The 23827-nt window shown below is 55.2% G+C and overlaps 1 protein-coding gene across 5 annotated transcripts in view; it reads left to right on the top strand.

The window, feature by feature from the left end:
* Positions 1-23827, top strand: part of ZMIZ1 (zinc finger MIZ-type containing 1) — a 236979-nt gene that overhangs the window by 134228 nt on the left and 78924 nt on the right. For all 5 annotated transcript variants that reach the window (XM_087431979.1, XM_087431980.1, XM_087431981.1 and 2 more), the window contains one exon: positions 4143-4248. In XM_087431979.1, coding sequence (XP_087288105.1) covers positions 4143-4248 — 106 coding nt within the window. The remainder of the gene's footprint in view (positions 1-4142; positions 4249-23827) is intronic.

The raw sequence follows: 23827 nt of genomic DNA, 5'->3' as shown, positions 1-23827 counted from the left end.
GAATGGACACATTTTGCCATACTGGCTTCTAAGCAGCTCAGGCACTATTCAAGTGAGAGGCTCTGGCCCCCGGGCCAGGTCCTGGGTGAAGAGCCCTTGAAGCCACTGGCAGCCCCCTGCCTCCCCTCCCCTTCATACACTCTGACCCCAGGCTGCCACAGTGCAGGAGCCCCAGAGCCTCAACCAAGGGTGTCAGCCCGGGCAGCACTTCCTCTTCTGAACCAGATCCTTCCCGACCGCGCTGGCAGCGCACTCCCGGCCCCTCCCATAGCGGCAGGGCTGAGCCCGCTCTCTGGGTGTCCCCCTCAAAATCAGGCCTCTCTGGACTCTTCCTTCCTCACTGAGGTGGGATATGCTTGATGTGCTCAAGGAACAGAAGGAAGGCTCAGGTGGCCAGAGTACAGGAGAGGGGAGACAGGCCCAAGGCGGTGGAGAGGGCAACAGAAGAGCTCGCGCATCAGCAGTGCCCTCCGTCGCCCAGCGAGGGCGCCCACAGCCTGAGGCAGTCACTGCCGAAGCCGGGGGTGCATGTGCACGAGCAGCATTCGCTGAGCTGTGGGCCTGCTCCTGGCTGGCGTTCTTGCAAGAAGGGCATTTGGTACCCATTTCACAGATGGGGAACCTGAGGCCCAGAGAGGTTAGGTCACTTAGGTGAGGTAAAGCAACTAGTAAGTGGCAGAACCAGAACCCCATCTCATGCCTGACTCCAAAGCAGCAGCAGCAGCAACCACCCCAAATACCTGCCCACCCCTGCACTGAGAATGTAGCAAAGAGGGAAATGTGGGCTCTGCCATGAGGGGCTTAGGGTACAGTCTTGAGACAGAACTGGGGTACACAGAACTGTCAGAGCCCATGACACACAACCCTGGAAATGGGGGACGGCCTTGCACCTTTACTGAAGAGGAACCTGAGGCTCAGAGAGGTCAAGTAACTTGCCTTAGGTTGCACAGTGTAGGGTGGAACAGGATTGGAGCACAGGCCCAGCGTGCCTTCAGTTCCCCTCACTGCCTCAGAGGATATCAGGGTCCAACCCCCCGTGGAGAGCAAAAACCCCTTCTCTAATGTCTCCCACACAACCAGTCCTGCTCCGTGGCCACGAGGCTCACCACTTTTCAAGGCAACACACTCCCTTTATGAGACTAAGGTAACTGGCCACAGGACCTTGAGCATGCACCCTCTCTCGTGTCTGGGCTGCAGTTTCCCTCTCTGTGGCATGAGGGACTGGACTCCCTGAGTGTATGTTCTCCTGGGACCCGGAGTCCAGGTGTCAGACAGCCAGGCCCTGCAGGGCAGCGCCAGGAGCACCTTGCAGGCTCGGCCAAGCTGGCTGGGCCTGGGTAGCCAGCAGAGGGCAGCAGCCCCCCAGCTGCTCACCCCAGCCTGTGTGGAGGAGATCCTTGTGGAGGAGGGATCTGCCCGCCCCGCGGGACCTTCACTTGAGGGCGCCATGCCCAGTGGAGTGGGAGCGGCCCGCTCAGAAACACAACAGAGTCCTCAGTGAGCCCGTCCTCCCCACCTGTGAGGTCAGACCTACCTCACAGGACTTCCTGGAGGTCCTCAGGCTGGGCTGGAGGAAGCCAGGGGGTGCATATGAGACAACCAAGGGTCGCAGGGTCCAGCTGAGCCCACTTTGCCACATCTGTGCTGTGTGGCCTTCAGCAAGGCCCTACCCCCTCTGGGCCTTGGTGAAAGGAGGCTGTTGGAGCCAATGACCCTTCTGAACACTGGGGCTCAGGGGACTTGGTGACAAGCAGCCACTCCCAGGCCTGCAGGACAGACCTTGTACCCGCACCAGGCCTCTGTTGCTCAATTTAGCTAGGTTTTTTTTTTAAACCAGAGCAACTGGATCAGCCAGTATCGGCCAAACAGAGGGACCTTTGCCTTCCTGCCCTCAACCCAGGGCCTGAGGGTTCCTGCAGGTTGGGAGTTATGGCCTTAACCCTTTGTGGGCTGAAAAAGAACTGCTCTCATGGAAAGAGCCCAGACTTTGCAGCCTGCCGGCCTGGGATCACCTCCTGGCTCTCTCACAGACAAGCTTCATAACCTGGGGCTGTTATTCATCCTCCTTCCTCATCTGTAAAACAGAGATAACAATGCTGCCTAGCTCAGAGCTTTTGTGAGAATTTGGTGCTTCACTGCTTACAAAGCATTCACTTAGCTCTCATACCCGGGAGCCAGCGTTCTTGTTATACTACTTGCCCATGTCGCAGTTTCCCACAAACAGCAGCCTCACTGATGCACCAGTCCAAACAAACTCTGTGCTCACTCACATCCACCCCAAGGCTCTGCTGCCAAAGAGGAAGGGCACCACAGTCAAGATCTGAGCTGAAGTGACGCTTTCAGAATCCTTCTCCTTGCTCTGCAGAGTGTCTGTCTCCAGACCTGAAATATTCAACAGGCCATAAAGAATTAGGGGCCTTGCTTCTCCTGCTTGGACAGTGAGACTAACAGTGGGGAGGCCCCTGCCCTGGGGTGGGCCAGAGACTCTGGGCCGCGGTGTGTGTATGGGGGGAAGGTGCCATGAGAAGCACGGTACAGGGGTGAATAGAGCCCGCCGGGAGGAGGCCTGGGGGAAGCGAAGACTTCTACAACCAGGGGCCTCCGTTTACAGAGGAGCTGAGCACACCTTCTAACCTGAGACAGTCCTTCCCCTCCCTGCACAGGGGGTTCCCAGGAGATGGGGACGGGGAGGCGGGGCCTGTTCCAAGAGGCTCTGGTGGTCCTAGGAAGGGAGGATCCACTGGCTCCTCCCTGATTCATCATGGACACTCTCTTCAGGCCTCAAGTGTCTGTATTTCTTAAATGAGAGGGTTGGCCTAGATTAGTGAGTTTCCCTCGTTTAGCCCTAAAGCCCTTATCATGAACCCCTGCAGTAGAAAGCAGATAATGGGGAACATTCCAGTAGCTGCAGGGCTGGGCCCTCCGAGGCCTCCGCGCGCCTCGGGAGCAGGCCTTCTCTGGGGCTTGACCACAGTCTTCCCTTCTCAGAAGAACGAGCCCCCTCATCTAGGAGCACTCCTTTCCCAGCCAGCCGTGGCCGCCCAGCTGCTTCCTACAATGACTCCATTTCCAAGGCCTTTCCTCCTTAATAAGGAAACCTAATTTTGCTGCTGTTAATGAGGAAGGCGGGCAGGAGGGAGCAGATCTGGCGGTGGCGGGACACCTGGGAACGGGCAGCGAAGACATGAAGGCTGATGGCTTGAGCCTGCAGAACCGTCCGTGGGGCCCGGGAGCACCCCGTCCCACACTGCCCCCCGGGGACTGACGGCCCTCCGGGTCCCTTGCCTCTCACCCTCAGGCCCACACGTCTGAGGTTCACAAGGAGATGGGTGGACCTCCGGGCTCCAAATACACAGCTGTTGGCAGACTCCCACCAACGCTTTTGCGGAAGCCTCCTGTGCGTGGAGCCGGTGCTTGGTGCTGGAGACGGGCCCCAGGCTGGGCATGGAGCTGTGCCGTTTCTGGGCGAGGGGCTGAGACCGCAGGGCGCTTGGCACGGAGCTGAGCGCTGAGGAGCGTCAGGCGTGTCCGTCTGGGGAGGCCTGGGGAGGCGGCTCCAAGGTGAAGTGGCAGGAGCAACGTGTCCTCAATCAGCGCTCTCCTTAGTGCAGATTCTGACTCAGGAGGAGCCCATGGCGCTGGGTGGGGACCGTGCCAGGAGTAGTAAGGGTAGCGAGCACCCCGCCGTGGTGGGTGCAGGAGCTCAGTGGGCGTGGGAGGCTTTCCGGGGTCCAGCGACTGGGAAGGAAGCTTGAAGAGCTGCACTAGTGGAGCGGAGATCCTGGCCTGGGGCTGTCCAAAACATGATGGTACAGCATCCCCAGCCAACTTCTAGAATGTGGCCAGATTTGAGCCCTTGAAAGCGGAGGGCCTGGACTTTGGGGTCAGGCCCACCACCAGACTGGAAACCCTGAGGACGGTGGCCGGGATCCCAGGGCCTGGCACGGAGGAGGTGCTTATCAGTGTTTGCTGAGTGACTGAACGAGGTACAGTGTGAGTCCAGCTCTGCCTGATCTTGGGGACCTGCCTTAGCCTGCCCGCCTCACCCCTCTCACCTGTAAAATGGGCGCATCCATCGCTCTGGGCTCAGAGGCTGGTTCGGGCAGTGACTCACCCTGCCCTTCCTCCCCTCTCGCTGGCAGGTGGTCAGTCGAGTGGCAGCACAGCAAGGGTTCGACCTGGACCTCGGCTACAGACTACTGGCCGTGTGCGCCGCGAACCGAGACAAGTTCACTCCAAAGTCTGCCGGTAGGTGCCGCGGGGCTCACGGATGTCACCGGGAGGCGGGAGGGGACCGAACTCGAACCCAGGGCCGTCCGCCACCCTGTCGGCCGGCGCCTCGGTTCGTCCAGGTGTGGCGTGAGCTCTGGGCTCTGGAGCCCCCGGGTGGGCTTATCCCTCGGCTCAGGAAGTGTTCTTACCTGCAGGGGCACCTCAGGGCCAGCGAGGGGCCCAAGGCACACCACACTCAACAACAGGCTAAGGGGAGGCGGGCATCGTCTCATGTCTTCACCACAGTGACCTGTTGGCATAAGCACTGTGGTCATCCCCATTTTACAGACGAGGAAACTGAGGCTCAGAGAAACTGAAGAGATTTCCCCAGGTCACACAGCTGCAAAGTGGCAGAGCTAGGATTTAAGCCCAGGCCTGTCCTCCAGGGTCAGCATCCTTAACCCTGACATTCCACTGTTTCCATTCAAAGAAATGTTTATTTAAAATAAAACACAAATTAAAACAAAAATGACTAAGTACATTCAGAGTTCTAAAAGCCTGCTCTGAGTAGTATTCTCGATGGCAACTTGGTCACCACTGGGGACCTCCTGACCCATATTAAACAGAGGCCATGGAAGGTGCCAGGCAGCTTTCTGTCTGTGAGAGCTTTAAGCACAGCAAAGATACAGTTGTACTTTTCCCATCATCCTGATTACCTTGCTGAAGTGGGGGGTGCAGTGTAAGCTTGAACTCCCACAGCCCTGTGACAACCCAGCCCTGTCACTTGCTGAGTGTGGTCTCTGAGCCTCAGTTTATCTCCCCGGGAAGGCAGGAATGACAGTGAGACCTAACCTTGCAGGGGTTGTTGTAAGTTCTGGAAATATACAGCTCCAAGCACAGTGTCTAGATGTTGTTAACATTCTTTATCAAGTCAGAACAATTCATTGAAAAAGAAAAAAATCAATTATTGTCTCTGTATAACAATAAAAAGGACGTTTTCTCTGAATTCATCCATCAGTTCTTTGGAGTATATATAGAAACAGCCTTAATGAAAATGTTTAAAGGATGACGTGTTTTCCTAAATCTGCTCAGCCCATAATCTCTTAAAGGGGGGGGTTGCGTTCCCTTCTGCGTATGTTCACAGTCTGTGTGCACGGATTACAGGTCACCCATAAAAGGTGTGTGACGGTCTCATTAGCCAATAGCTCCTCTGAGATCTTTGACGCGCCAGCCCGTGTTGGGATATCGCTATTGCATTGAACTGCTTGCCAGAAAATGGTCTTGGAATCTCATAAGTGACGTCTATTCCTGATGGAATCTGCGGTTTTAATAATAATTTATGTCAATACAGTTTTGACAGGGTAAAAATGGCTCCTCATCCAAAAAACCTATCCGTCCACATCTCTACCGCGCGCCCACTCTGTGCAGGCACCGGCCAGGGCGGGGTTGTGATAAGGAGTAAAACAGACGTGGTCCCGCCTCGGGAAAATTACAACCTAGAGCAGGGTCAGCAACCTTTTCTGTAAAGGGCCAGATAGTAGATAGTTTCGGCCTTGCAGGCCATGCGAAAGCAAACGTAGATAATACGTAAACAAATGAGCAGGCTCGTTCCAACAAAACCTTCTTTATGAAAGCAGATGATAGGCGGTAGTTTCCTTACCCCTGGTCTAGAGGGAGAGAAAAACTTCGATCAAGTAATCACAAGTGTAAGTGTGTGCACTCAAGCTGTGATATGTGCATGTATGTAAATTCAAGCTGTGATGAGCACGGTGAAGGAAAAGTCAGGGCTGCCCTGAGACCACTCAGGGATGGGGGAAGGGCCCCCCAAAACCCGAAGGTTGAGTAAGAGTTGAGTAGGTGAAGAAAAGGAGAAAGAGCTTCTTCCCAGGTAAAGGGAACAGCCTGTGCAAAGGCCCTGAGGTAGAAAGAAGCATGGCTTTTTAGCAGAACTAGAAGAAGGGCAATGGTTCCAGAGCCCAGAGGCAGAAGTCAGCAGCAGTTAGATACACAGAGTCTGTCTTGAGGGTTGTGGTCTTTGTCCTAAGAATAACCATAACATGGCTAAATTCTCATTTTGCAAAGATTGCTCCAGCTACAAAAGAAGAGCAGATTGCATGGGAAGGGGGGTGGGGGTGCGCGTGGATGCAGAGAGTCGGTTGGCAGATTGCTGAGGATGTCAGGATGATGGTGGCTGGACCAGGAAGGTTCCACTTCCTGTGGAATGGAGTGGAGAGAAAGGGATGAATCCAGGGGATATATAAGAAGCAAAACCAAGACAGGGAAGGCATGGTGAGACGGAGAGGAGGAAAACAGGAGGATGGGCTGTCCCAGAAACCCCAGCTGCTCCGCAGTGGGAGAGGAGAGGCTCAGGTCCCTGTGCAGCCCTCCCTTGGGGGTCTTATGCCCCTGCTGGTATGTGCTGGATGCCTTCCCATATTTGCTGCAATGCCCAGCTTTGTGAGACACAGGGTATTATCTACATTTATGAATGAGGAAGTTGAAGCTCAGAGAGGTCTTGTGACTTGCCTGTTGTCACACAGCTCATGCATGACAGAGCTGGGACTTGAATTCATGGCCCGCTGACTCCAGGCCTAAGGCTCTGTCCACTCCATCACAGCTGACTCTGAGGCTGGTTGGAGACTTAGATTTAGGAGGCCTCTGTTCTTCTGGAGCAGGATCTGGGAAGCTACTCTATTTGAGAGAGCCCTTCACTTTGCTCAAGTCGCTCTAGCACGGCCCTGCTCTCCTCTAAGTGGTATTTCCAGCATCACTTCTTCTCCTGAAACAAGGGATTTGTTCTTTCTTCCATCTGCACCCCAAGTTGTGCACAGCTCTTTACAGTTTATAGAGCCCTTTCCCATGCGTTGTGTCTATGACACCACATGATATGCCCTAGGCCCCTGAGGTGAGTTCTCAGTACCCATTCTGCAGCTGAGAACACTGAGGCCCAGCAATGCCTGTGGCTTAGCTATCACTTGAATTCCCTTATTAGGAGTCAAACCCTCGTCAGCACCAACAGCCATGACTAACCACCTTTCACAGGCCGCCCCCACCCTGTCAAGAAGTGTGGGCCCCACGGCTCTCAGGATCCCAGCCATCCCCCTGCTTGGGCCGTCTTCTGGGAAGGCAGGGCACCAGTCTGAGGGGGAAGACTTCAGCTGCTGTTTCACTGGTGAGATAAAGTGCCTGCTGGGGGCAGGCTGGACCGTGAGAGGGGTGGAGACCACAGGAGCAGAGTGGTGACCCCAAGGTCCAGAGGCAGCTCCAGCACTGGCCCCCATCTTCACCACTTTGCCCGCCTCCTGGAGCCGTGGCCTCAGCTGTAAAGAAGGATTATGTGCCTGTCTCACAGGCTGCCTGTGAGGATTAGATGTGATTCCCTAATTGTGGAGGTGAGGGGCCCGGCTCACACCTGACGCACAGTGGGTGCCGAGTAAATATTACTTTCCAGCCTGCCTTCTCTTCTTCTGTCTGTCTTTTCCCACAGGGTTCCTGACCTCTCTAAGGCCCTTTCTGCCCCAGCAAGGCTGTTTCCCACTGCTCTCTCTCCCCGAGGCTCTGTGAGTGAGTGCATGACCTGCCGTAACCCCACCTCTGGGGGCAGCAGTGAGGGTCCCCGTGGCCTCAGATGTGTGTGGATAGTGGCCACACTGGCCACAGCTGGGCCCAGCCAGGCCTCTGCAGTTCTAGAACATGCTCTGTCCTCAGAGCTCCTGCAGCCAGCCCGTGCTGCCTCTCTCCCCTCCTGTCCTTCAGTCTCTCTGGGCTCCCACTCTGTCTGACTGCTTGTGATTACCCTCCCAGTGTCTCCCTCTCCTCTCTCTCTGAGGGTCTCTGATGTTGTATGTCTGTCTGTCTTTCTCTTCCCTGCTGCCTCTCAGACTTTCTCCCTGTGTGTGTGTGTGTGTGTGTGTGTGGTGTGTGTGTGTCAAGGGGCTGTGTGCATGTCTCTGTGTCTGTGTGTGGTAGTGAGCATGTCTGTGTGTATGTGTATCTGGGGGGTAAGTGTCTGTGTCTGTGTGTGTGCATGTGTGTGTGTCAAGGGGCTATATGCATGTCTCTGTGTGTTTGTGTGGGGGGTGACCATGTCTGTGTGTGTGTCTATCTGTGGGAGTGCAGTATCTGTGTGGGTGTCTGTGTGTGTGTGTCAAGGGGCTGTGTGCATGTCTTTGTGTGTCTGTGTGTGTGGTGGTGACCATGTCTGTGTGTTTGTGTACCTGTGGGGGGTACGTGTCTGTGTGCATGTTTGTGTGTATGTCGAGGGGCTGTGTGCATGTCTCTATGTGTCTGTGTGTATGTATGTGCGCCTGGGGGTGCCTCTCCCCTTCTCTCCCCCTCTGTCTCCCCCACCCCTTCTCCGGCTCCATCTCCCTGTCTGTCTCTCTTGTCAGGAGGCCAAGCTGGGGCCAGACGAGGGCCGGTGGGATGAGATCATGCAGGGAGGAGCGGTGCTTTGTCAAGAGAGATGGCGGTGAGCTGGGCTGGGCTGTGTGCACCAGCACTGGTGGGCTCTGGAGCAGGAGCTCAGGCCTGGGGGCAGTGTTGTGCGGCGTGTGTGTGTGTGTGTGTGTGTATGAGAGAGAGACAGAGACAGAGCATGAGCACAGAGCAGACACTGCAGCAAACCGCCCAGTCAGGCGTCTCCACGTGGGCCCCTCAGATACCCAGCCCCCAGCTCTTTGTTCTGGCGCAGCCTTTAGCCTGTGTGCTCGCACACGGGAGCACGTGCACACGCGCACACACTTACGGGAGCCTCCTTGTCAGGAAGGTCCTGGGGGGCCAGCTCGCCCTCCCCTGCCTCCGTACAGAAGGTCACCTGCCTTGTGCCTCCCCTCGTCCCCAGAGCCACAGCATGCCCACCCCACCCCCACCTGCCACTGCCTGCCAGCCCTCAGCAACTTGGCAGGCAGCGCTGAAATGTCAGCCTCCTCGGCACCGAGCAGGCCCACGCCTGCTGGCTACGTGGGCGCCAAGCACCAGGCAGTCGCCATGTCCAGAGTCCCCAAGAGCCCTCTACGTGCCTCAGCTACTATCCACGCTCGGATAATTCTCTGTCCCCTCAGCTGACCCCTGTGAGCAGCCCAGCGGTGTGTTAAAATAGTAGAATAGGGAATGTCAGAACCCAAGGGATGGGGAGCCTGGGGCCCGGGGAAGCGGGGACCTGCCCCAGGTCACAGCGAGACAGGGCACAGCCCAGACGAGAGCCTGGTGCCCGCTGCCCTCCTCACGCCCCTCCTGTCTGCTTGAGGCAGGTCAGTGATGGCTGTGGGCTCTCGTCTGGGAGATGAGAGGCGTGGGGCTGTTGGCAGAGTGGAGACTGTGGAGAGAGCAGCAGGTGTGGGAGGTGCCGGGGCGTCCCAGGGGCCTCCTGGGAGAGGCGGCCAGCAGGCATTTGCAGAAGGAACCAGTGGACTCAGAAGAGAGGTCAGGGCTGGAAGAGGCAGCCCTTGAAACCTCCGAGGAGGGAAGGCCAGCCTTCCTTAGGGATGAGCAGTGGAGGGTGGTTGTCCATCGCCGGCCTGTGGGCTGGATATGGCCCGCAGACATCTGAGGTCCGACTATTCAGTGGTTTTCAAAAATGTACATTAGGTGCCAACATTTGCTCTTTGGGAGATTGCACTGTCAAATGTCTGGCTTCCGTCGAATGGGAACCTCGGACTCACAACCCTCGACTTACTGGGTGGTGGCTGACCCCTCGGACAAGTGCTGTGCTTCCCCCATTGTCTTACACCTCAAGTGTTTCCCGCATTTGGAAACCCGCAGGGCCCTGTGGACACGTGTGTTTCTGACCTCCATTCTAAGCACACCCTCACATCCTGACACAGCAGCCCAAGCCCTGAGACCAGGAGTGGAAACCCAAGCAGAATGGATCGCTTGCTGTGTGTCAACAAACATCTGCTTGGTCTGGTTTCTCTGATGTGCTGACAGCCCCCAGAGGAGCCGACAGCAGACCACGGGAAGGGAACTGAGACGTGCCCTGGGCCCCCGGCCAGCCTGGGAGTGAAGAATCAGGAATGCGATGGGGCCCCTGCCTCACCCCTCTTGGTCTGTGGCCTGTGTCCACGCAGGAGGGGCTCAGGAGAGGCTGGATACCTCTTTGGAGCCCTCAATCCCAGGGGGCTTCTGCAGCAACTTATGCAGCAGTCCCAGGGCTCAGAGACAGACCCTGACTTCTGTCAACCACTTCTGTCAGAGGGTTGGGATGGGACACAGGCATGAGAGCCTAGCCAGATCATTTCACCACTTCTACCCAGACTCCTTAAGCAGGAGAAGGCAAGTCATTAACCATTTTGCTCTCTCTTTGAAAACAATCCTTCTTGCTGCCACCTGGTGGAATGGGGGGCTCTCAGACCCCCACGGTGGTGGGGACATTCCTGGTTTCTTTTGGAGGCCTGGCTCTTACCTCCACACTCATGCCTCCCCCCGTGGCCTCTCTCCATCCCCCTCTGCCTCTACCCACCCCAGAGCACACAGCTGCCTTCCCATCACCGTCACCGGGAGGACAAATGGCCTCATTCAGGGACACCCTGCCAGATCCATCTCTCTTAAGACAAAGCTGTGTGCAGCTCTGCGTGAAAAACGGCTCCGGGCCGCCCAGCGAGCAGGCGGGATTGAGGGGTGCAAATTGCAGGGGATTTGTTAACGCTGGCTGGCTCCCCCAGAGAGGGCGGGCAGGCGGGCCCTCGCCCTTGAAATGCCAGGCCACACGGCTGGGCACCTTGTCAAGGCCGGGGACAGACTTCCTCCTGGACACCAGCCCCCGTCCCCACATCTGAGCTCAGCAGAGCTGGGCTGTGGGGGAGGGATTTGGCTTCCTTCCTCCTGCTCGCCGCCTCTGCACTCCAGGTCAGCTCCTGCTCAGAAGAGGGCTCTGGATTTCATCATCAGGCCCCTGGGAACCGGCTGGCGGTCAGCTCTGTTTGATGGACAAAACCTGTTCACGCACCCACCTCCCGCTGATTCACTGCTATGGAGGAGGCCACTGGGGCTCTTACCAACACACCCATTTTATAGAGGAGGAAACTGAGGCTCCAACAGGGAGGAGACAGACCCAGGTTACATGGCTTCCAGTGCTGGAAGCAGGACTTGGACCTCCAGGCAGTCAGGTCTGAAGCACAGGGAGCCGTCCCCCTTCTGAGTGACCCTGAGTGAGCAGGTGGGGTAGGTTGTCTTGGGCCAGTGGCTCCTGGTTCCCCTCTCCTCCCCCAGCTCCCTGAGGGCTGAGGCCTGGGATCCAGTGGCCTCACTCTGCTCTTGGAGAAAAAGAACAGTAGGGAGGAGCCCACGTGACAGAAGGTTTGTGGACACAGCGTTCCCAGGCTAAGGAATTGGGGGGAGGCGTGGCTGCGATGGTCCCTGGGGTGTCCAGAGTGAACAGTGAGGAGGGGGGCAGATTTGGAAACAGCTTCAGGGCCCTGGAAAAGGGAGCTGAGTATGTCAGTGGCCACTCCCCAGCCATCAAACGCGCGTTCTCCCAAGAATTATTACTATGTGAAAATGCTTATGACATAATAATTTTTTTAGAAGAGTAACAAAATGGTATGTTCGGTATGGCCTCAACCAGTGGCAAAAACAAAACGTACATTTTTTTAGGCACAGGAGACAGAAAACAGAAGGGAATATACCAAAATGTCAGTTTATAACTAATGGACCTGTCTGGCTGGGGGAGTGACCCTTTCTTTATTTCCCGCCTTTTCTGCGGGGAGCACGGACTCTGTTTTTAAGCAGAAGCAGCGATGGTCGTTGTGGGTTCCTTTGGAGTTTGGCTGGAGTTGGCAGGGGTGGGGTGAGACGAGAGTGCTGTTGTCTCCAGGCTGGCTCAGCCTGGAGCTTCCCCAGCATAGCCCTCTCTGTTCCCTGAGAGCCCCGGGGGACAGGCCTCTTGCTCATCTCCTCAGGAGGCTGCTCTCCTTCTCCCTCTCTTCTGTGGGATTAGCTCATCGTTGGCTGCCCCACAGAGCCGAGATGTGCAAGGACACGGCTGCCTGAGGCCCAGCTGGTGGATATCTGCTTTCCAGGCCTGTCCAAATGAGAGGGAGCTAGAGGATGAGGGCATCAGCCCATGGCAGGGGGCTCTGAGGGTGGGACCCTGACAGGCAAGGCAGAACCCTCTCAAGATGGGGCTGCTTCTCTTGCCTGGCCCCTCACAACCCCAGTCTGGAGCCCCATGATTAACTCCGCATGGTTGGGACAGGGGTCTGCGAGGGGAGGGGAGGGATTAATGAGGCTCCTGGTTGGGAAAGGCGAGGCCGCTGGAGGCGCCTCCATCAAATGATGTGTGTCTGAGTTTGGGTCTCCCAGATGCAGACTCTGCAACAGAGATTCCAGTGCAAGCGATTTATTTAGGAGGATCCCTGAAAACACGGGTAGAGAAGTGGGAAAATGAGACGGCGGGCAGGAGGTCGATGAAAAGCGTGTTGTCAAGCAAGGTGCCTGCTGTGGGGACCTGCCGGGAGCTCCGGGAGACAGAGTAGAAGGCGCCCCTCCATCAGCCTGAGCGGCAGGGACGAGGAGGCATTTATTTAGCACCTGGCATCCATTAGTGGCTGAGGGCTGCTTACGGTCGGGGCGTGGGTGCTCCCTCCAGCACCCCCGCACCTCAGAGAGGATGCTGGGCAGAGATGCGGTGCAGGCGGGAAGCAGAGGGAGTGACGAGGCCCCCGCAGGGCCGACAAGGCGCTTTCCCAGTTACCATCATTTGCATCCCGTCCTCCTCGTCCCTGCCATATGCCAGTCCCGCTCCTATTAGGATTGTATTGTTCCTCACCTATTTTGACTTCAAGATGGGAATTTTAAAAGGAAACTTTATATCTTATATCGCTACTGTAACTGGCAGACCAGGCTCCCTTGCCACGTTTAGAAACTAACTGTCAAAATAAAAACAATAGTGACCAAGCCCTTTGTCTGGGTTTAGCTTCAGGTGCCTGCTCGCCGGTTGGAGCCCGGGCCAGCTCTCAGCCAGTTGAAGGGGAGAGGGGGTTAAGGAAGCTGAGACTCTCCCCCTTGAAATAGCAACGTCCCAAACATGGGAAGAGAGCTGACATGGCAGTGGTTTTCTCGCTGGGTCTGTGAGCACCTAAGACATCTCAGGACCACATCCCCTAGCCCACACTTGAGGGTGCCTGAGTCAAAGAGGACTGCCCAGAGAAGGCCATGGGGGCCTGGGCGCCACCCTTCACCTCCGTCTCCCCTGGGCAGGCTGTGTCCTGTCCAGCATCAATGTCTTCCACAGTCCAGTGCATCTACTCCATTTCTCTACCTTCATGGCTACAGGAAGAATGATGAGGTCGTGGGCATGGGAATGCCTCTCAAAATAAAAAATACTAAACAGGAATTTTCAGGGCAAGGGAAGATTAGCGTCTTGTGCCAAGCCCTCTCCGTGCTTAGCCTGGGGCTCCATAAATGCACCATGCACGGTCCCTGCTCTTGGGGTTTGAAGTAAATGAATGCCCCCATGCTGTGGTGAGAAATGACAGTAATTCTACATACAAACACAGCCCTCTGCACAGCCATCCTTGTCCAGCCCCGTGAGATCCCCAAGGCGGGCTTATTCCCATCGAAAGAGGAGAGACAGGCTCCGAGGGGTGGGGAGGTGGCCTCGGTAGTGCAGAAGTAGACAGAGCTCTGGCTAGCCCTGCTTCTTTGCAGGTGTCCCCCGGGGAGCTGCACAGCCTCTGGGGAGATGCAGGGCTGCAGGGTTATCGCCCGATGGGCACCAGGGTTGTCACAGTGCTGCCTTCCAGCACCCGGGGTAAAGGTCCTGCCAAAACAGCCCCCACCGCCCCATGCTGCCCTGAAGATGCCATGGCTGCCCAAGAAGTTAATAAAGCCATCAGCAGCAATTAATTCTGGAGAGGAAAGCCAGGTAAGAGGATTAAGGAAGCCAGAGCTTTGGTTTTAAGATGAAGCTTAGCGTTCTCACCCCCAGAGGAGGGATTTCAGGGGACTCAAGGGGGTGAGAGTGAGATAGAGCAGGCACTTGGTGGGAAGTGGGCGAGAGGGTTATGGAACTTGGTAAGCAAGCCTTGCAAGCCGCAGCCTTGTACATACCTTCTGGGTTAGACAGACAGGCAGGAATTAACGATGGCACAGGTATCATCAGTCTGCGTATTTAGATTTACAGGGTCAGGGCAGGGCAGGGCGTCTGGATTAGGAAAACATTTGATTTAGGGCTCCTTTCAGTCATGATGACAGCAAATATTTGGGTCAGTGTTTTCTCTGTACCAGGCACTGCGTGGAGCGTCCATGAACTCACTTATCCCACGAGGATCCCAGCCCCATGTCTACCCCGTTTCACAGATAAGGAAACTGGGGTTTAGGAAGATTGAGTAATTTGACCAAAGCCACTTGGCTAAAAAGAGCCAGAATTGTGATCCAAACAAGAATATCTGACCCGGAAGCCATAGGCTGCCCCCTACTCTCTATGAGCAGGTTGAAATGAAGTCCTGGGAAAGACATGTTAATGATGCCAGAGAGCTTGTCAAGATCACCTGAATTGCTTGCCGGTGCAGGTATTAAGTATTTGACAATGATTTGTCCTTGCTGGTAGGTTAAACACCCTCCCGTCTTTGAGCTCATTCAGTACTCACTGTCCATGGATGGTGAGTAGCAGAGAGCCTGGCACATGGTCAGCATTCGGCACATGTCAGCTGTGATCATCACAATTTCCTGGTCGGCCCGAACTTCAAATATTTTTCCCAAAAACCATTCAGCTATTTCACAGAGAGGAGTAGTGGTTAAAAGCATGGATTCTGGAGCAGCATGCCTGGGTGTGAATCCCACCTAGCCAGCTGTGTGACCTTAGAAAAGTCACTTAACCTCTCTGTACCATGGTTGCCTCATTTGATAAGAGGGGATAATAATAATGCCTACGTCATAGGCATTAAGTGAGTTAACGTACATACAGTGCTTAGAACGAGGCCTGGCATATAGTAAGGGCTATATACATGTTAGCAATCTTACTCCAGCATGTTGGCATTCAGACTTTTTTAGGATGCCTCTCATACATGGAGGTAGCCCCAAACCCTGTACCTGACTCTGTGTCGTGTTGGGGGGTCTAGAAAATATGGAACCTATATGCATAGGTAGGGCCAAGGTAATTGCCTACCACACCCACCTCCAAGTAGGTAGGGGATGAGTGGGAGCCTGTTAACTCAGGCAGGGAACAGCCCCTTCCTAAGGCCCCAGGGCCAGAAGCCCACAGCTGTCTCCACGACAGCAGAGGTTCCCTTGGGGTTAAGAGAGCATCTCCCTTCCCCCAGGAAGAGGAGGCTGGGCCCCAGTGAGGCAGGCAGGCAGCCTGCAGGAGTGGAGAGTAGAGAGCTGGCTGAGAAAGGCTGGACAGGGCCAGCAGCACCCTGTCTGTGCCTTGGGCTGGGGACGTTTGAGGGCCTCTGTCTCACCAAGTCTCTCAGCACCCCCTCCCAAAATTCTTTCAAGAGAGAAAGCAACATTTAAAGGATGATTTTATTTAGTTCTTGCTTCATGCCAGGCACTGTGTTAGGCAATGTATAAACATCAGCACTGATCCGAACAATCACCAACCCATTTTATAGATTGTAAAACTGATGCACAAAGAGATTTATTCACTTGCCCGAAGTAACTCAACTCCTTTGTGTAACAAAGCAAGGGATGAGGGGATGGATGGCTCTGAATGGATGGATATTTGGATGGTTGAGACTGAAGAGGAGAAAGGAGGAAGGAAGAGAATGGGGGAGGAAGGGTGTGGACCAGCACCTGCCCAACTCCAGGTGCATGCTCCTTCTACCCCTCCCTGGTTGTGCCTTCTCTCTCTGGGATCAAGTTCATTAGGAGTGTCCCCCCCGCCACCCGCCAGTCCCCAGGGCCCATCTGGCAAGCAGGGGCAGGGAGGAAGCTCCTGGCCAACAGACTCCTGCCGTCTTGCCCCTCATAAGCTGCCCAGGTCAGCATGCACAGCAGAGCGAGGGCTGAGGAGGGGCCAGGTCCTGGAAACGGTGGGTCTCAGCCAACAGGCTCCCAGCCCTCCTCACCTGCATGCTTTGAGATGCCCTTGAGTCAGATGCAGCTAGCTTCTGGGATAGAGCTGATCTCAGGACATACAGAGCCGAGATCTGGGAACCAGAGTGGGGGCAGCATGGGACAGAGGGGACAGCATGGGCCAAGCTCAGGCTTCAGGATCAGATCGGCTGACCTGGCCTTGGCTCAGCTCTGTCGCTTCCATGCCACCTGTGACCCTAGCCACATCTCCCAGCCTTTCACGAAATGATGCGTACAAAGTACTTAGCACAAGCTGGCATCTCAGAAGGGCTTTGTACATAACCATTCTGATTATTAAGTCCTGCATTGCAGCGCAGGCTCTGAAACCTACTTGCTGTGTGACTTTATGTAAATCACTTCACTTTTCTAAGCTTGGGGTCCAGTGGATCTAGAATCCAGGTCTCTTGGCTAGAACGTCAGCAATCCCGTTTCCGTGGCAACCCAGCTGCCTCTCAAGGGACCATCTGGATCATGTCACCCTGGCAAGGTGCTGCCCAGGCAACCAGGTGTTTGTGTTTTGCAGTAGAAGCTCTACATGGTGGTAATTCCCCTCACTGGGGAGGGTGGCGGCCAGGCAGGTGGCTGGAAGGAGGAATCGCCACCTTGGCCATGCCTGCCCTTGCTCTTCCTGGGCCTGGAGAGAAATAGACCCCAGAGCTTGGCAATTCTGGCCAATGACTCTCCTTGAAGAGCTATTAACAGATGCTTCATTATGTTCCCAGGCACATTTCCTGGCTTGTTGAGGCTGGCCTCGTGTAGGGAATTCCAAAGGACCCAGTCCCACCTGGTTGGGATGAAGAGCCACTATTGTCTTGGGCAGGAAACAGGAATTACTGGGGGAAAAAATTAGGAGTCTGCCTTTCAAACAAGCACATAATTATAATGACAGCAGAAACTCAGTGCAAAGGATAAGCTAAATTCACCCCTTCCACAAACGTGCATGGACACCTATTATATGCAGACATTGTGATTGGCACTTGGGTAACCCTAGAGATTGTCTGTACCTTCAAGGAGCTCATAGACTGGGACACGCTTAGGAAAAACATAATGTCAACAGACCCACATCAGCAATGGGGGAAGCTGAGAGGAGGGGATGTGGAACCTCCTGGGGCCAGCCACTCCCAGCAGGAAGCTCACAACCCACACGGGGTTGGAAAAATGACAGGCAGTCAGGGATAGCCCATGCTCTGCCATCACTTCACGTAGGTGAGCTCCTCTTTCCCAGATGGAAAAACTGAGGCTCAGAGAAGTGAAGTCCATGGCCAGGGTCACACAGCTGGGGAGTGGCTGGGCTGAGACCAGAACTGGGTCATATGCTTCCACAGTGCACCCTGTTGGGGGACGCTGCTCTCCTGGGGGGCTGCCAGAGAGGTCTGTCTCCTGGAAGCCTGAGGCCTCTCTAAGCTGAGTCAAATAGTCCTCTCTCTTCCCCTCTCTCCCTCCCCCCTTCCTCTCTCCTTTCTTCTCCCTCTCCCTCTCCCCTCTCCCTTTTCTCCTTCTCTTCCCTCTCTCCCTCGCTCTCCTTCTCCTCTCTCTTTTCCTCTTTCCTTCATTTCCTTTGTCTCCCCTTTCCCCTCGGGACAGCAGGTCCGTGCATCACTGATCTGCTGGCTGCAGCTCAGCTCTGTCTGGGAGTCACCTGCAGCCTCCTGCTCTCGGCCCCAGGCTCCCTGTCCACGGTGCACCTGTCCTGGTCCTGCCCAGGTCCAGCCCTGGGCTACACCCAGAAATGCCTGCTGCTGTTGAGCGCTGCGCCCTCCTGAGCACCCTCAGCCGAGGCAGTGACATAATTGCATGTACTGCCATTTCCTCCAGGCCCCGTGTGGTCTTGAGCCCACTCTCAGATGTGTGTCCCAGATGTTTAGAATCACTTCCTCCCAATTAAGCGTCTGCTGGGAGGCCGGGAGGCAAGGGGCCCGCGTGTGTGAAGGGCCCACGTCTGTGCAAATGGGGCTTGGAAGAGAGAAAATGGGAACTCGCCCTCCCCATGCATAGACAGCGGGAAATTGGTGTGCTGTTGAGCTCCGTGGGGAGGCTGAGCGGCTGGGAAGCGCGGCAGAGGCCCCATTCGCTGGCTGTGAGCCACTATGGAAGCAGCTCCTCCTCGGTGGTCTCCAGGAAGAGATTGGCGCGCCCACCCCCTGGGGACAGGGCTTTTTGCATATGGTTCTCCTCCCACCCCAAATGGAGAGAGAACTGTGGGAGGGGAAAAACAAGAGAGGAGAAGAAAGGCGCTGCCCCCTGGAGAGAGAGGCCATGGCCCCATGGGCCAGATCTGTTTCCTGCGAGGCGCTGGTGCCCTGGTCCAGCCAAGTCTAGGCTTTGCGGTCTGGGTCCCAGGCCCCCTCCATGTGTGGAAGGGGCTGCCTCAGCTTGGTATCACCACACATCCACGCAGCCAGGAGGTGATACAAAGAGCAGTGGCTTCGGGTGGAAAATACAGAGGGTGTCTCGGGGATCGGAGAGCCCAGCACCCCCAACCGGCAGCCACCGTGTGGGGGCCACCTGAGGCCATGAGAGAGCTTCCAGTACTGCGAGAATTCTCTGAGCTTCTTAATGTTGTCGACCACCTCTTATTTAAGACCCAGTGCTGGCCAGTCCAGCCATGACTGAGGGCTGGCTCGCAGGTGGCCAGCAGAGGCATGGGACTTAGATCATTGAGGACCAAGATGGGGACAGATGGACCCATGACTGATGGGAGGAGGAAGGGTCCATCTGTGCAGTAAAAGCACGTGTCGTCTTCACTGAATTCAGAAAGAGGCCTGTGCCATGTCAGCAGGGGAGGGTTGGTATTGAGGAGCCTGGGGTGGCCGGGTTGGGGGAGGACACAGGACCCTTAGAGCTGTAGAAATCACCTACATCGCATGGCGAGTGTCCAGCTGTGGAGGTGGGCCACCCTAGGCTTGCATCCTGCTCCTCTGCTTTCAAGCTGTGTGACTTTAGGTAACTGACATAACCTCTCTGAGCCTTAGCTGTGGCTTTGGGAAATGGGGCTAGCCATACCTGCCTCCTGGGGTCGTTTGTGTTGAGGTGTTGAGGATTAGATGAGATGATGTGGGGGAATCTGTGCCCTGCGTGTAAACTCAGTATCCATTGCCACATCCCAGTAAATGAGGCAAAACAGGTGGGTAGATAGTACCCTCCCCCACCCCAAATCTGCGAGGGGAAGAAAGCTGGCCAGGGAGGAGGATACTGTGTGTGTGGAGAGGAAAAGGGAGGCAGGAGGACAGTGCCCTTTTGGAGAACACTAGGTATATAATAAATACCAAGTATAAAGAGTAAGTAGTATTGTTTTTATTGCTACTGTTACTCTCTGCTGTGAATGCCAGAGTGTGGAGGCCTTTTGGGATCACCTGGCCCATGCCCCTATTTTATCTGAGGGCAACTGGCCCAGAGAGAGGGAGCAATCTTCCCAGCATCCCTCAGCGTACCAGGGGTGAGACTGTCATGTACAATACTCACCACTAGTATTCTTCCCATTACTAGTCTTAGTACTGTTACTCCCATGACAGCCACCATTACTGCTATGGCTATTGCTCCCACTGTCCTATTGCTTCTTATACTACCACTACTCTACTACTAATCAATTCAGGAGTTAACTTGTACTGAGACCTTACTATGTTCCACATGCTGGGCAAAATGCTGCGTGTGTTTCCTCTCCTTTCAACCTTACAAAAATACTGAGATGAAACTGAGGCTCAGAGAGGTTAATTACTTTCTCAAAGCCACACAGCTAGCAAGTGGCAGGGCTAGAATTAGACCCAGGCAGTCCCACTCCAGATCTGCACATGTGGGTACCAAGTAGGACGGCTTCCCAGAAGGAGGAAGGAGGGTCGACAAGCCCTGAGTCCTGGGTGAACGGAGGCCTGGATGCATCCCAGGAGTGGGCTGCCTTGTGGATTAGCCCAATGGCAGCTGCCCTTGTGGAGGGATCTAATCATCTCTCTCCTGCCTTGTTTCATGAGACCTGAAATTCCACTACTCACATGATTCTCTTTGGATGAAAGTACTTGTCCCTCTGTAAGTTAGCCTGGTTCATTTGCTCTGTCGTTTGATGACAGCATAGTGAGGAGCAGTGGGGCCAGCTCCCAGTCTCGAGCAGTCATGGCTTCCAGTTCTGGTTATTTGCAAGCTGGGTGACCCTGGGCCTGCCCCTTCACCTCCCAATGGTGGGACCTCGTATCTGAAGCCACTGGCTCAGGGCCTCACAGAGTGGACCCCCTGTCCTTCTGTCCTGGAGGCCAGTGTGTCTGGAGGATGTGTCTGCCCTGCAGCATCCCCGTAGCCTCCCTGCAGCTCTGAGGGACTCTGGACATAGCCCTGGGTACAATGCTCCCTACAGATGAGACCCCCCAAGGCCCAGGCCAGTGATGGCAGGAAACCAACAGACTGTGTCTGGAAAAAACCCAGAATTTAGAGGTTATTCATCCATTCATTAAGCAAACATTTATTGAGCACCACAGTGTCCTAAGCCTATGCTGGATGCCTGGACACAGCGTGAGTGAGGCACACGTGGTCCTTACCCTCCAGGAGCTTGAGGCTTGAGGGAGAGGTCAGACTTGGAATAAACACCCTCCGACGATGATGTCATCATTGTGATAGGTTCTACAAAGGGCAAGTGAGGGAGGGCATGAGCCTGAGAGCCTAGAGAAGGTTTTCTCAAGGAAATGACCCTTGCAGGAAGGCTCCAAGGAGAAAATCTGCCCAGAGAGGAGGGTGGAAGAAGGCAATCCAGGCAGAGGGAACAGCATGTGTGAAGGCCCCAGATGCAGAAGGAATGTGGGTTCAAATTTCCTCTCTACTTCTGACTTGCTGTCCCTGTGCAGGATGCTTCTCTCTGAGCCTCAGTTTCCTCACCTGTAGAATGGGAACAGTGGCACCTGCCTCCCAGGGTTCAAGCAACTGACAGGTTAAGGGATATGAAGGTGCTGGTGCCCAGCACAGCTTCCCTGAATGCCTAGGGAATCTGGAGGCTGCCTCTCGGCTCCTGGCTTCCACCCACCCCCGACCCTCGAGACCTCTGTCAGTACTGGTTGTTCCTTAGTGCAATTAGGTAATTAGGCCAAATTCAATTACACACCACACTCCCAGGTCTGTCTGGGGCCCGAGGGGGCGTGGGCTCCCCTTGCTGAGGGGGAGCAGCAGGAGTGCTGGCTTGCTTCCCAGGGCTGTGCCTTCCCACCATGCATCCCAGATGGGGAAACTGAGGCATGGAAGAAGCAGCACTACTTGGCCCCAAATCATAGCAGCCTCAGGGCTGAGATCCCCAGGGCTGATTTTTTTTCCCTCCTTGAGAGCACCAACCCAGGCTGGCTGCTGGTCCATGGCTTGCCCTGCCTTTCAGGGGGTCCTGGCTCCTCATCCCCCTGGAAAGGCCCCCAGATTAGTGGGAGGGTGGGGTTTAGCTTTCCTGCCACCCTTGGATTTGTGGTAGTTTCTCCTCCCAGCTGCCGGCTGATACCCAGATACTGTTCCACATTTTAATTGGCATGTGGATTTGGGGGGAAAACATACCTGCAGTACAACTGAGCAAACCAGGGTTTAGAAATGCGTTTAAGGGACTTGCTAGAGACATCCAGACAGGAGCAACCCAAGTCGAGGGGAGCAGAAGGGCCCTCCTGGAGACCATGTGTGAGACTTCCAGGGCCTTGAATGTCAGTCTAAGGAGCTCGAACTTGAACTTGATCCTGACAGCACTGGGGAGCCAGGGAACGTTTTAGACAAGGGAGTAACATGGTCAGATTTGCCTTTTAGAAAGACTCAGCAGGCAATGGAGGGACCTAGGGGCCAGAGGCAGGGAAAACAGTTTGGAGGCTGTGCCAGGTGTCCAGACAAGAGACTGCTGGAGTGGAATTGTGCCATGTGTACAGGGAAAGGGATAGACGGTGACTCTCCAGTGATGCCTCTTGCCCACGCCCTGCCCCAGGCCGCCCACAGGCTGGACCTCGGAAGCTCAGTTGGTGACGTGGGGTTGTTTTATGCTTGACTCTTGAGGTATTGGTTCTGAAGATGGTGCATAGCACCGTTCGGCGGGGGAGAGTCTTAACTTTGGATTCATTTAATTCTAAAATGAAAGTGGTTTTATGGAATGTTTATTTTTAATCACAAAAATAAAACATACTCCTTGTAGAACAATTAAAGCATACAGAAAATTATAAAGAAGTTAAAGAATAGCTGAAATCCCACTACCATGGGATAAGAACTTGGTGAATAACCATTATTCAATAAATATTTGTTGAGAACCTACTTAGTGCCAGGGACAGAGCCACCAGGCACACGGCAGTGACCAAAACAAAAATCCCTGCCCTTCCGGAGCTCATAGGCTACCAAAAATGATATGCTTACAGATACGCTGCCAATAAATTTACAAGAATGGGATCGAAGTGGGCCCGCTCCTTTGGATCTGGCTTCTTTGTCTTAACCGGATTATGTGTATTGTAGGTATCTTGCCTGGCCTGCTGTGGCCTTTACAGGACATCAGTAGGGGTCAGCTCAATAGTAACACTTCTTCTTGGAGGGTTCCCAGGCAGACTTGAGAGACCAGTGCCCCCAGCAGCAAAGAGAGGTCCGGCATCTGCACTAGATATCTCTACCGGGTGGGGAAGCTGTGGCCAGAGTCGGACGGTGACCTGCTCTTGGTCATACAGCAAGCCCCCTAGCTTCACTCCCAGGCAGCCTCTATCTCACTTGGAGCCTTGGCCTCGGGGCGGAGGAGTGTGCTGTTCCCACCTCCTGAGCTCAGCTCTGCAGATCCTGATTTCAACATCAGGCCTCCCACTCCCTGCCCTGCCCTGGCGGCCACTTTGGATTTTCCCCAGATAGACATTCCTACGTGGCCTGTCTGCTCATGTCCAGAGCCCCCGGCAGTGAGGGACACCTGGGACCACACTGTGGAGGGAAGGAAGCCACCAGATCCCCTGGGCTGCCATGGGCTGGGAGCAAGGGGCTGGAAGGGAGCTGGTGCTCTCACAGGGGGCTGTCAGGAGGGGAGGGAGGGAAGGGCACTGGGTGATGAAGGATTCCCAGTGACCTTGAATGGGCTTGGGAAGTTCATACAGCTGCTTTACTGCTGCCCAGAACGCACGGAGATGCTTGGGCTTCTCAACCACCCTTCCTCTCCCCTTACATGGCGTAGCCTCCCAAGGCAGACAGGCCTTCAGAAGCCATAAGCCTACCAGTGTGGGATCCCCTCTGCAGCTCTCCGTCCTCAGCTTACACACCTCAGGTGATAAGGTGCTCGCTACCACCCCTAGGCAGCCCTGACTGTCAGAAGCTCCTTCCTACTTTTGAGCCCAAATCAGATGCCTCCACCCATCTTCCTGATATGCGTGACTCCCACTGTGGATGAAGAAAGGAGCTGAAAGGTCCAGGGTCTGGCCCCCAACCTCCCTATGAGAAGGAGGAAGAACAGTGGGGCAGACCCTCCCCATCCAGATCCCACCAGCTCATGGAGTGAGACAGTTGATGAACAAGAGCCCTCTAGAATAGTAAGCCCTCATATCTGTCTAGCACTTTACAGTTTGGAGAGCATGCCCTTGACACCACAGTTTGGTGGGAACACAGCACTGGGAGAGACGGCTTGGGGCTCTGGAACCAG

The sequence above is a fragment of the Ceratotherium simum genome, chromosome 6 (assembly GCF_057802395.1).
Source record: "Ceratotherium simum simum isolate JZ-2026a chromosome 6, ASM5780239v1, whole genome shotgun sequence".
Classification (NCBI taxonomy): domain Eukaryota; kingdom Metazoa; phylum Chordata; class Mammalia; order Perissodactyla; family Rhinocerotidae; genus Ceratotherium; species Ceratotherium simum.
Note: the sequence above shows the minus strand (reverse complement) of the source record. Positions and strands in the feature narration are given on the sequence as shown.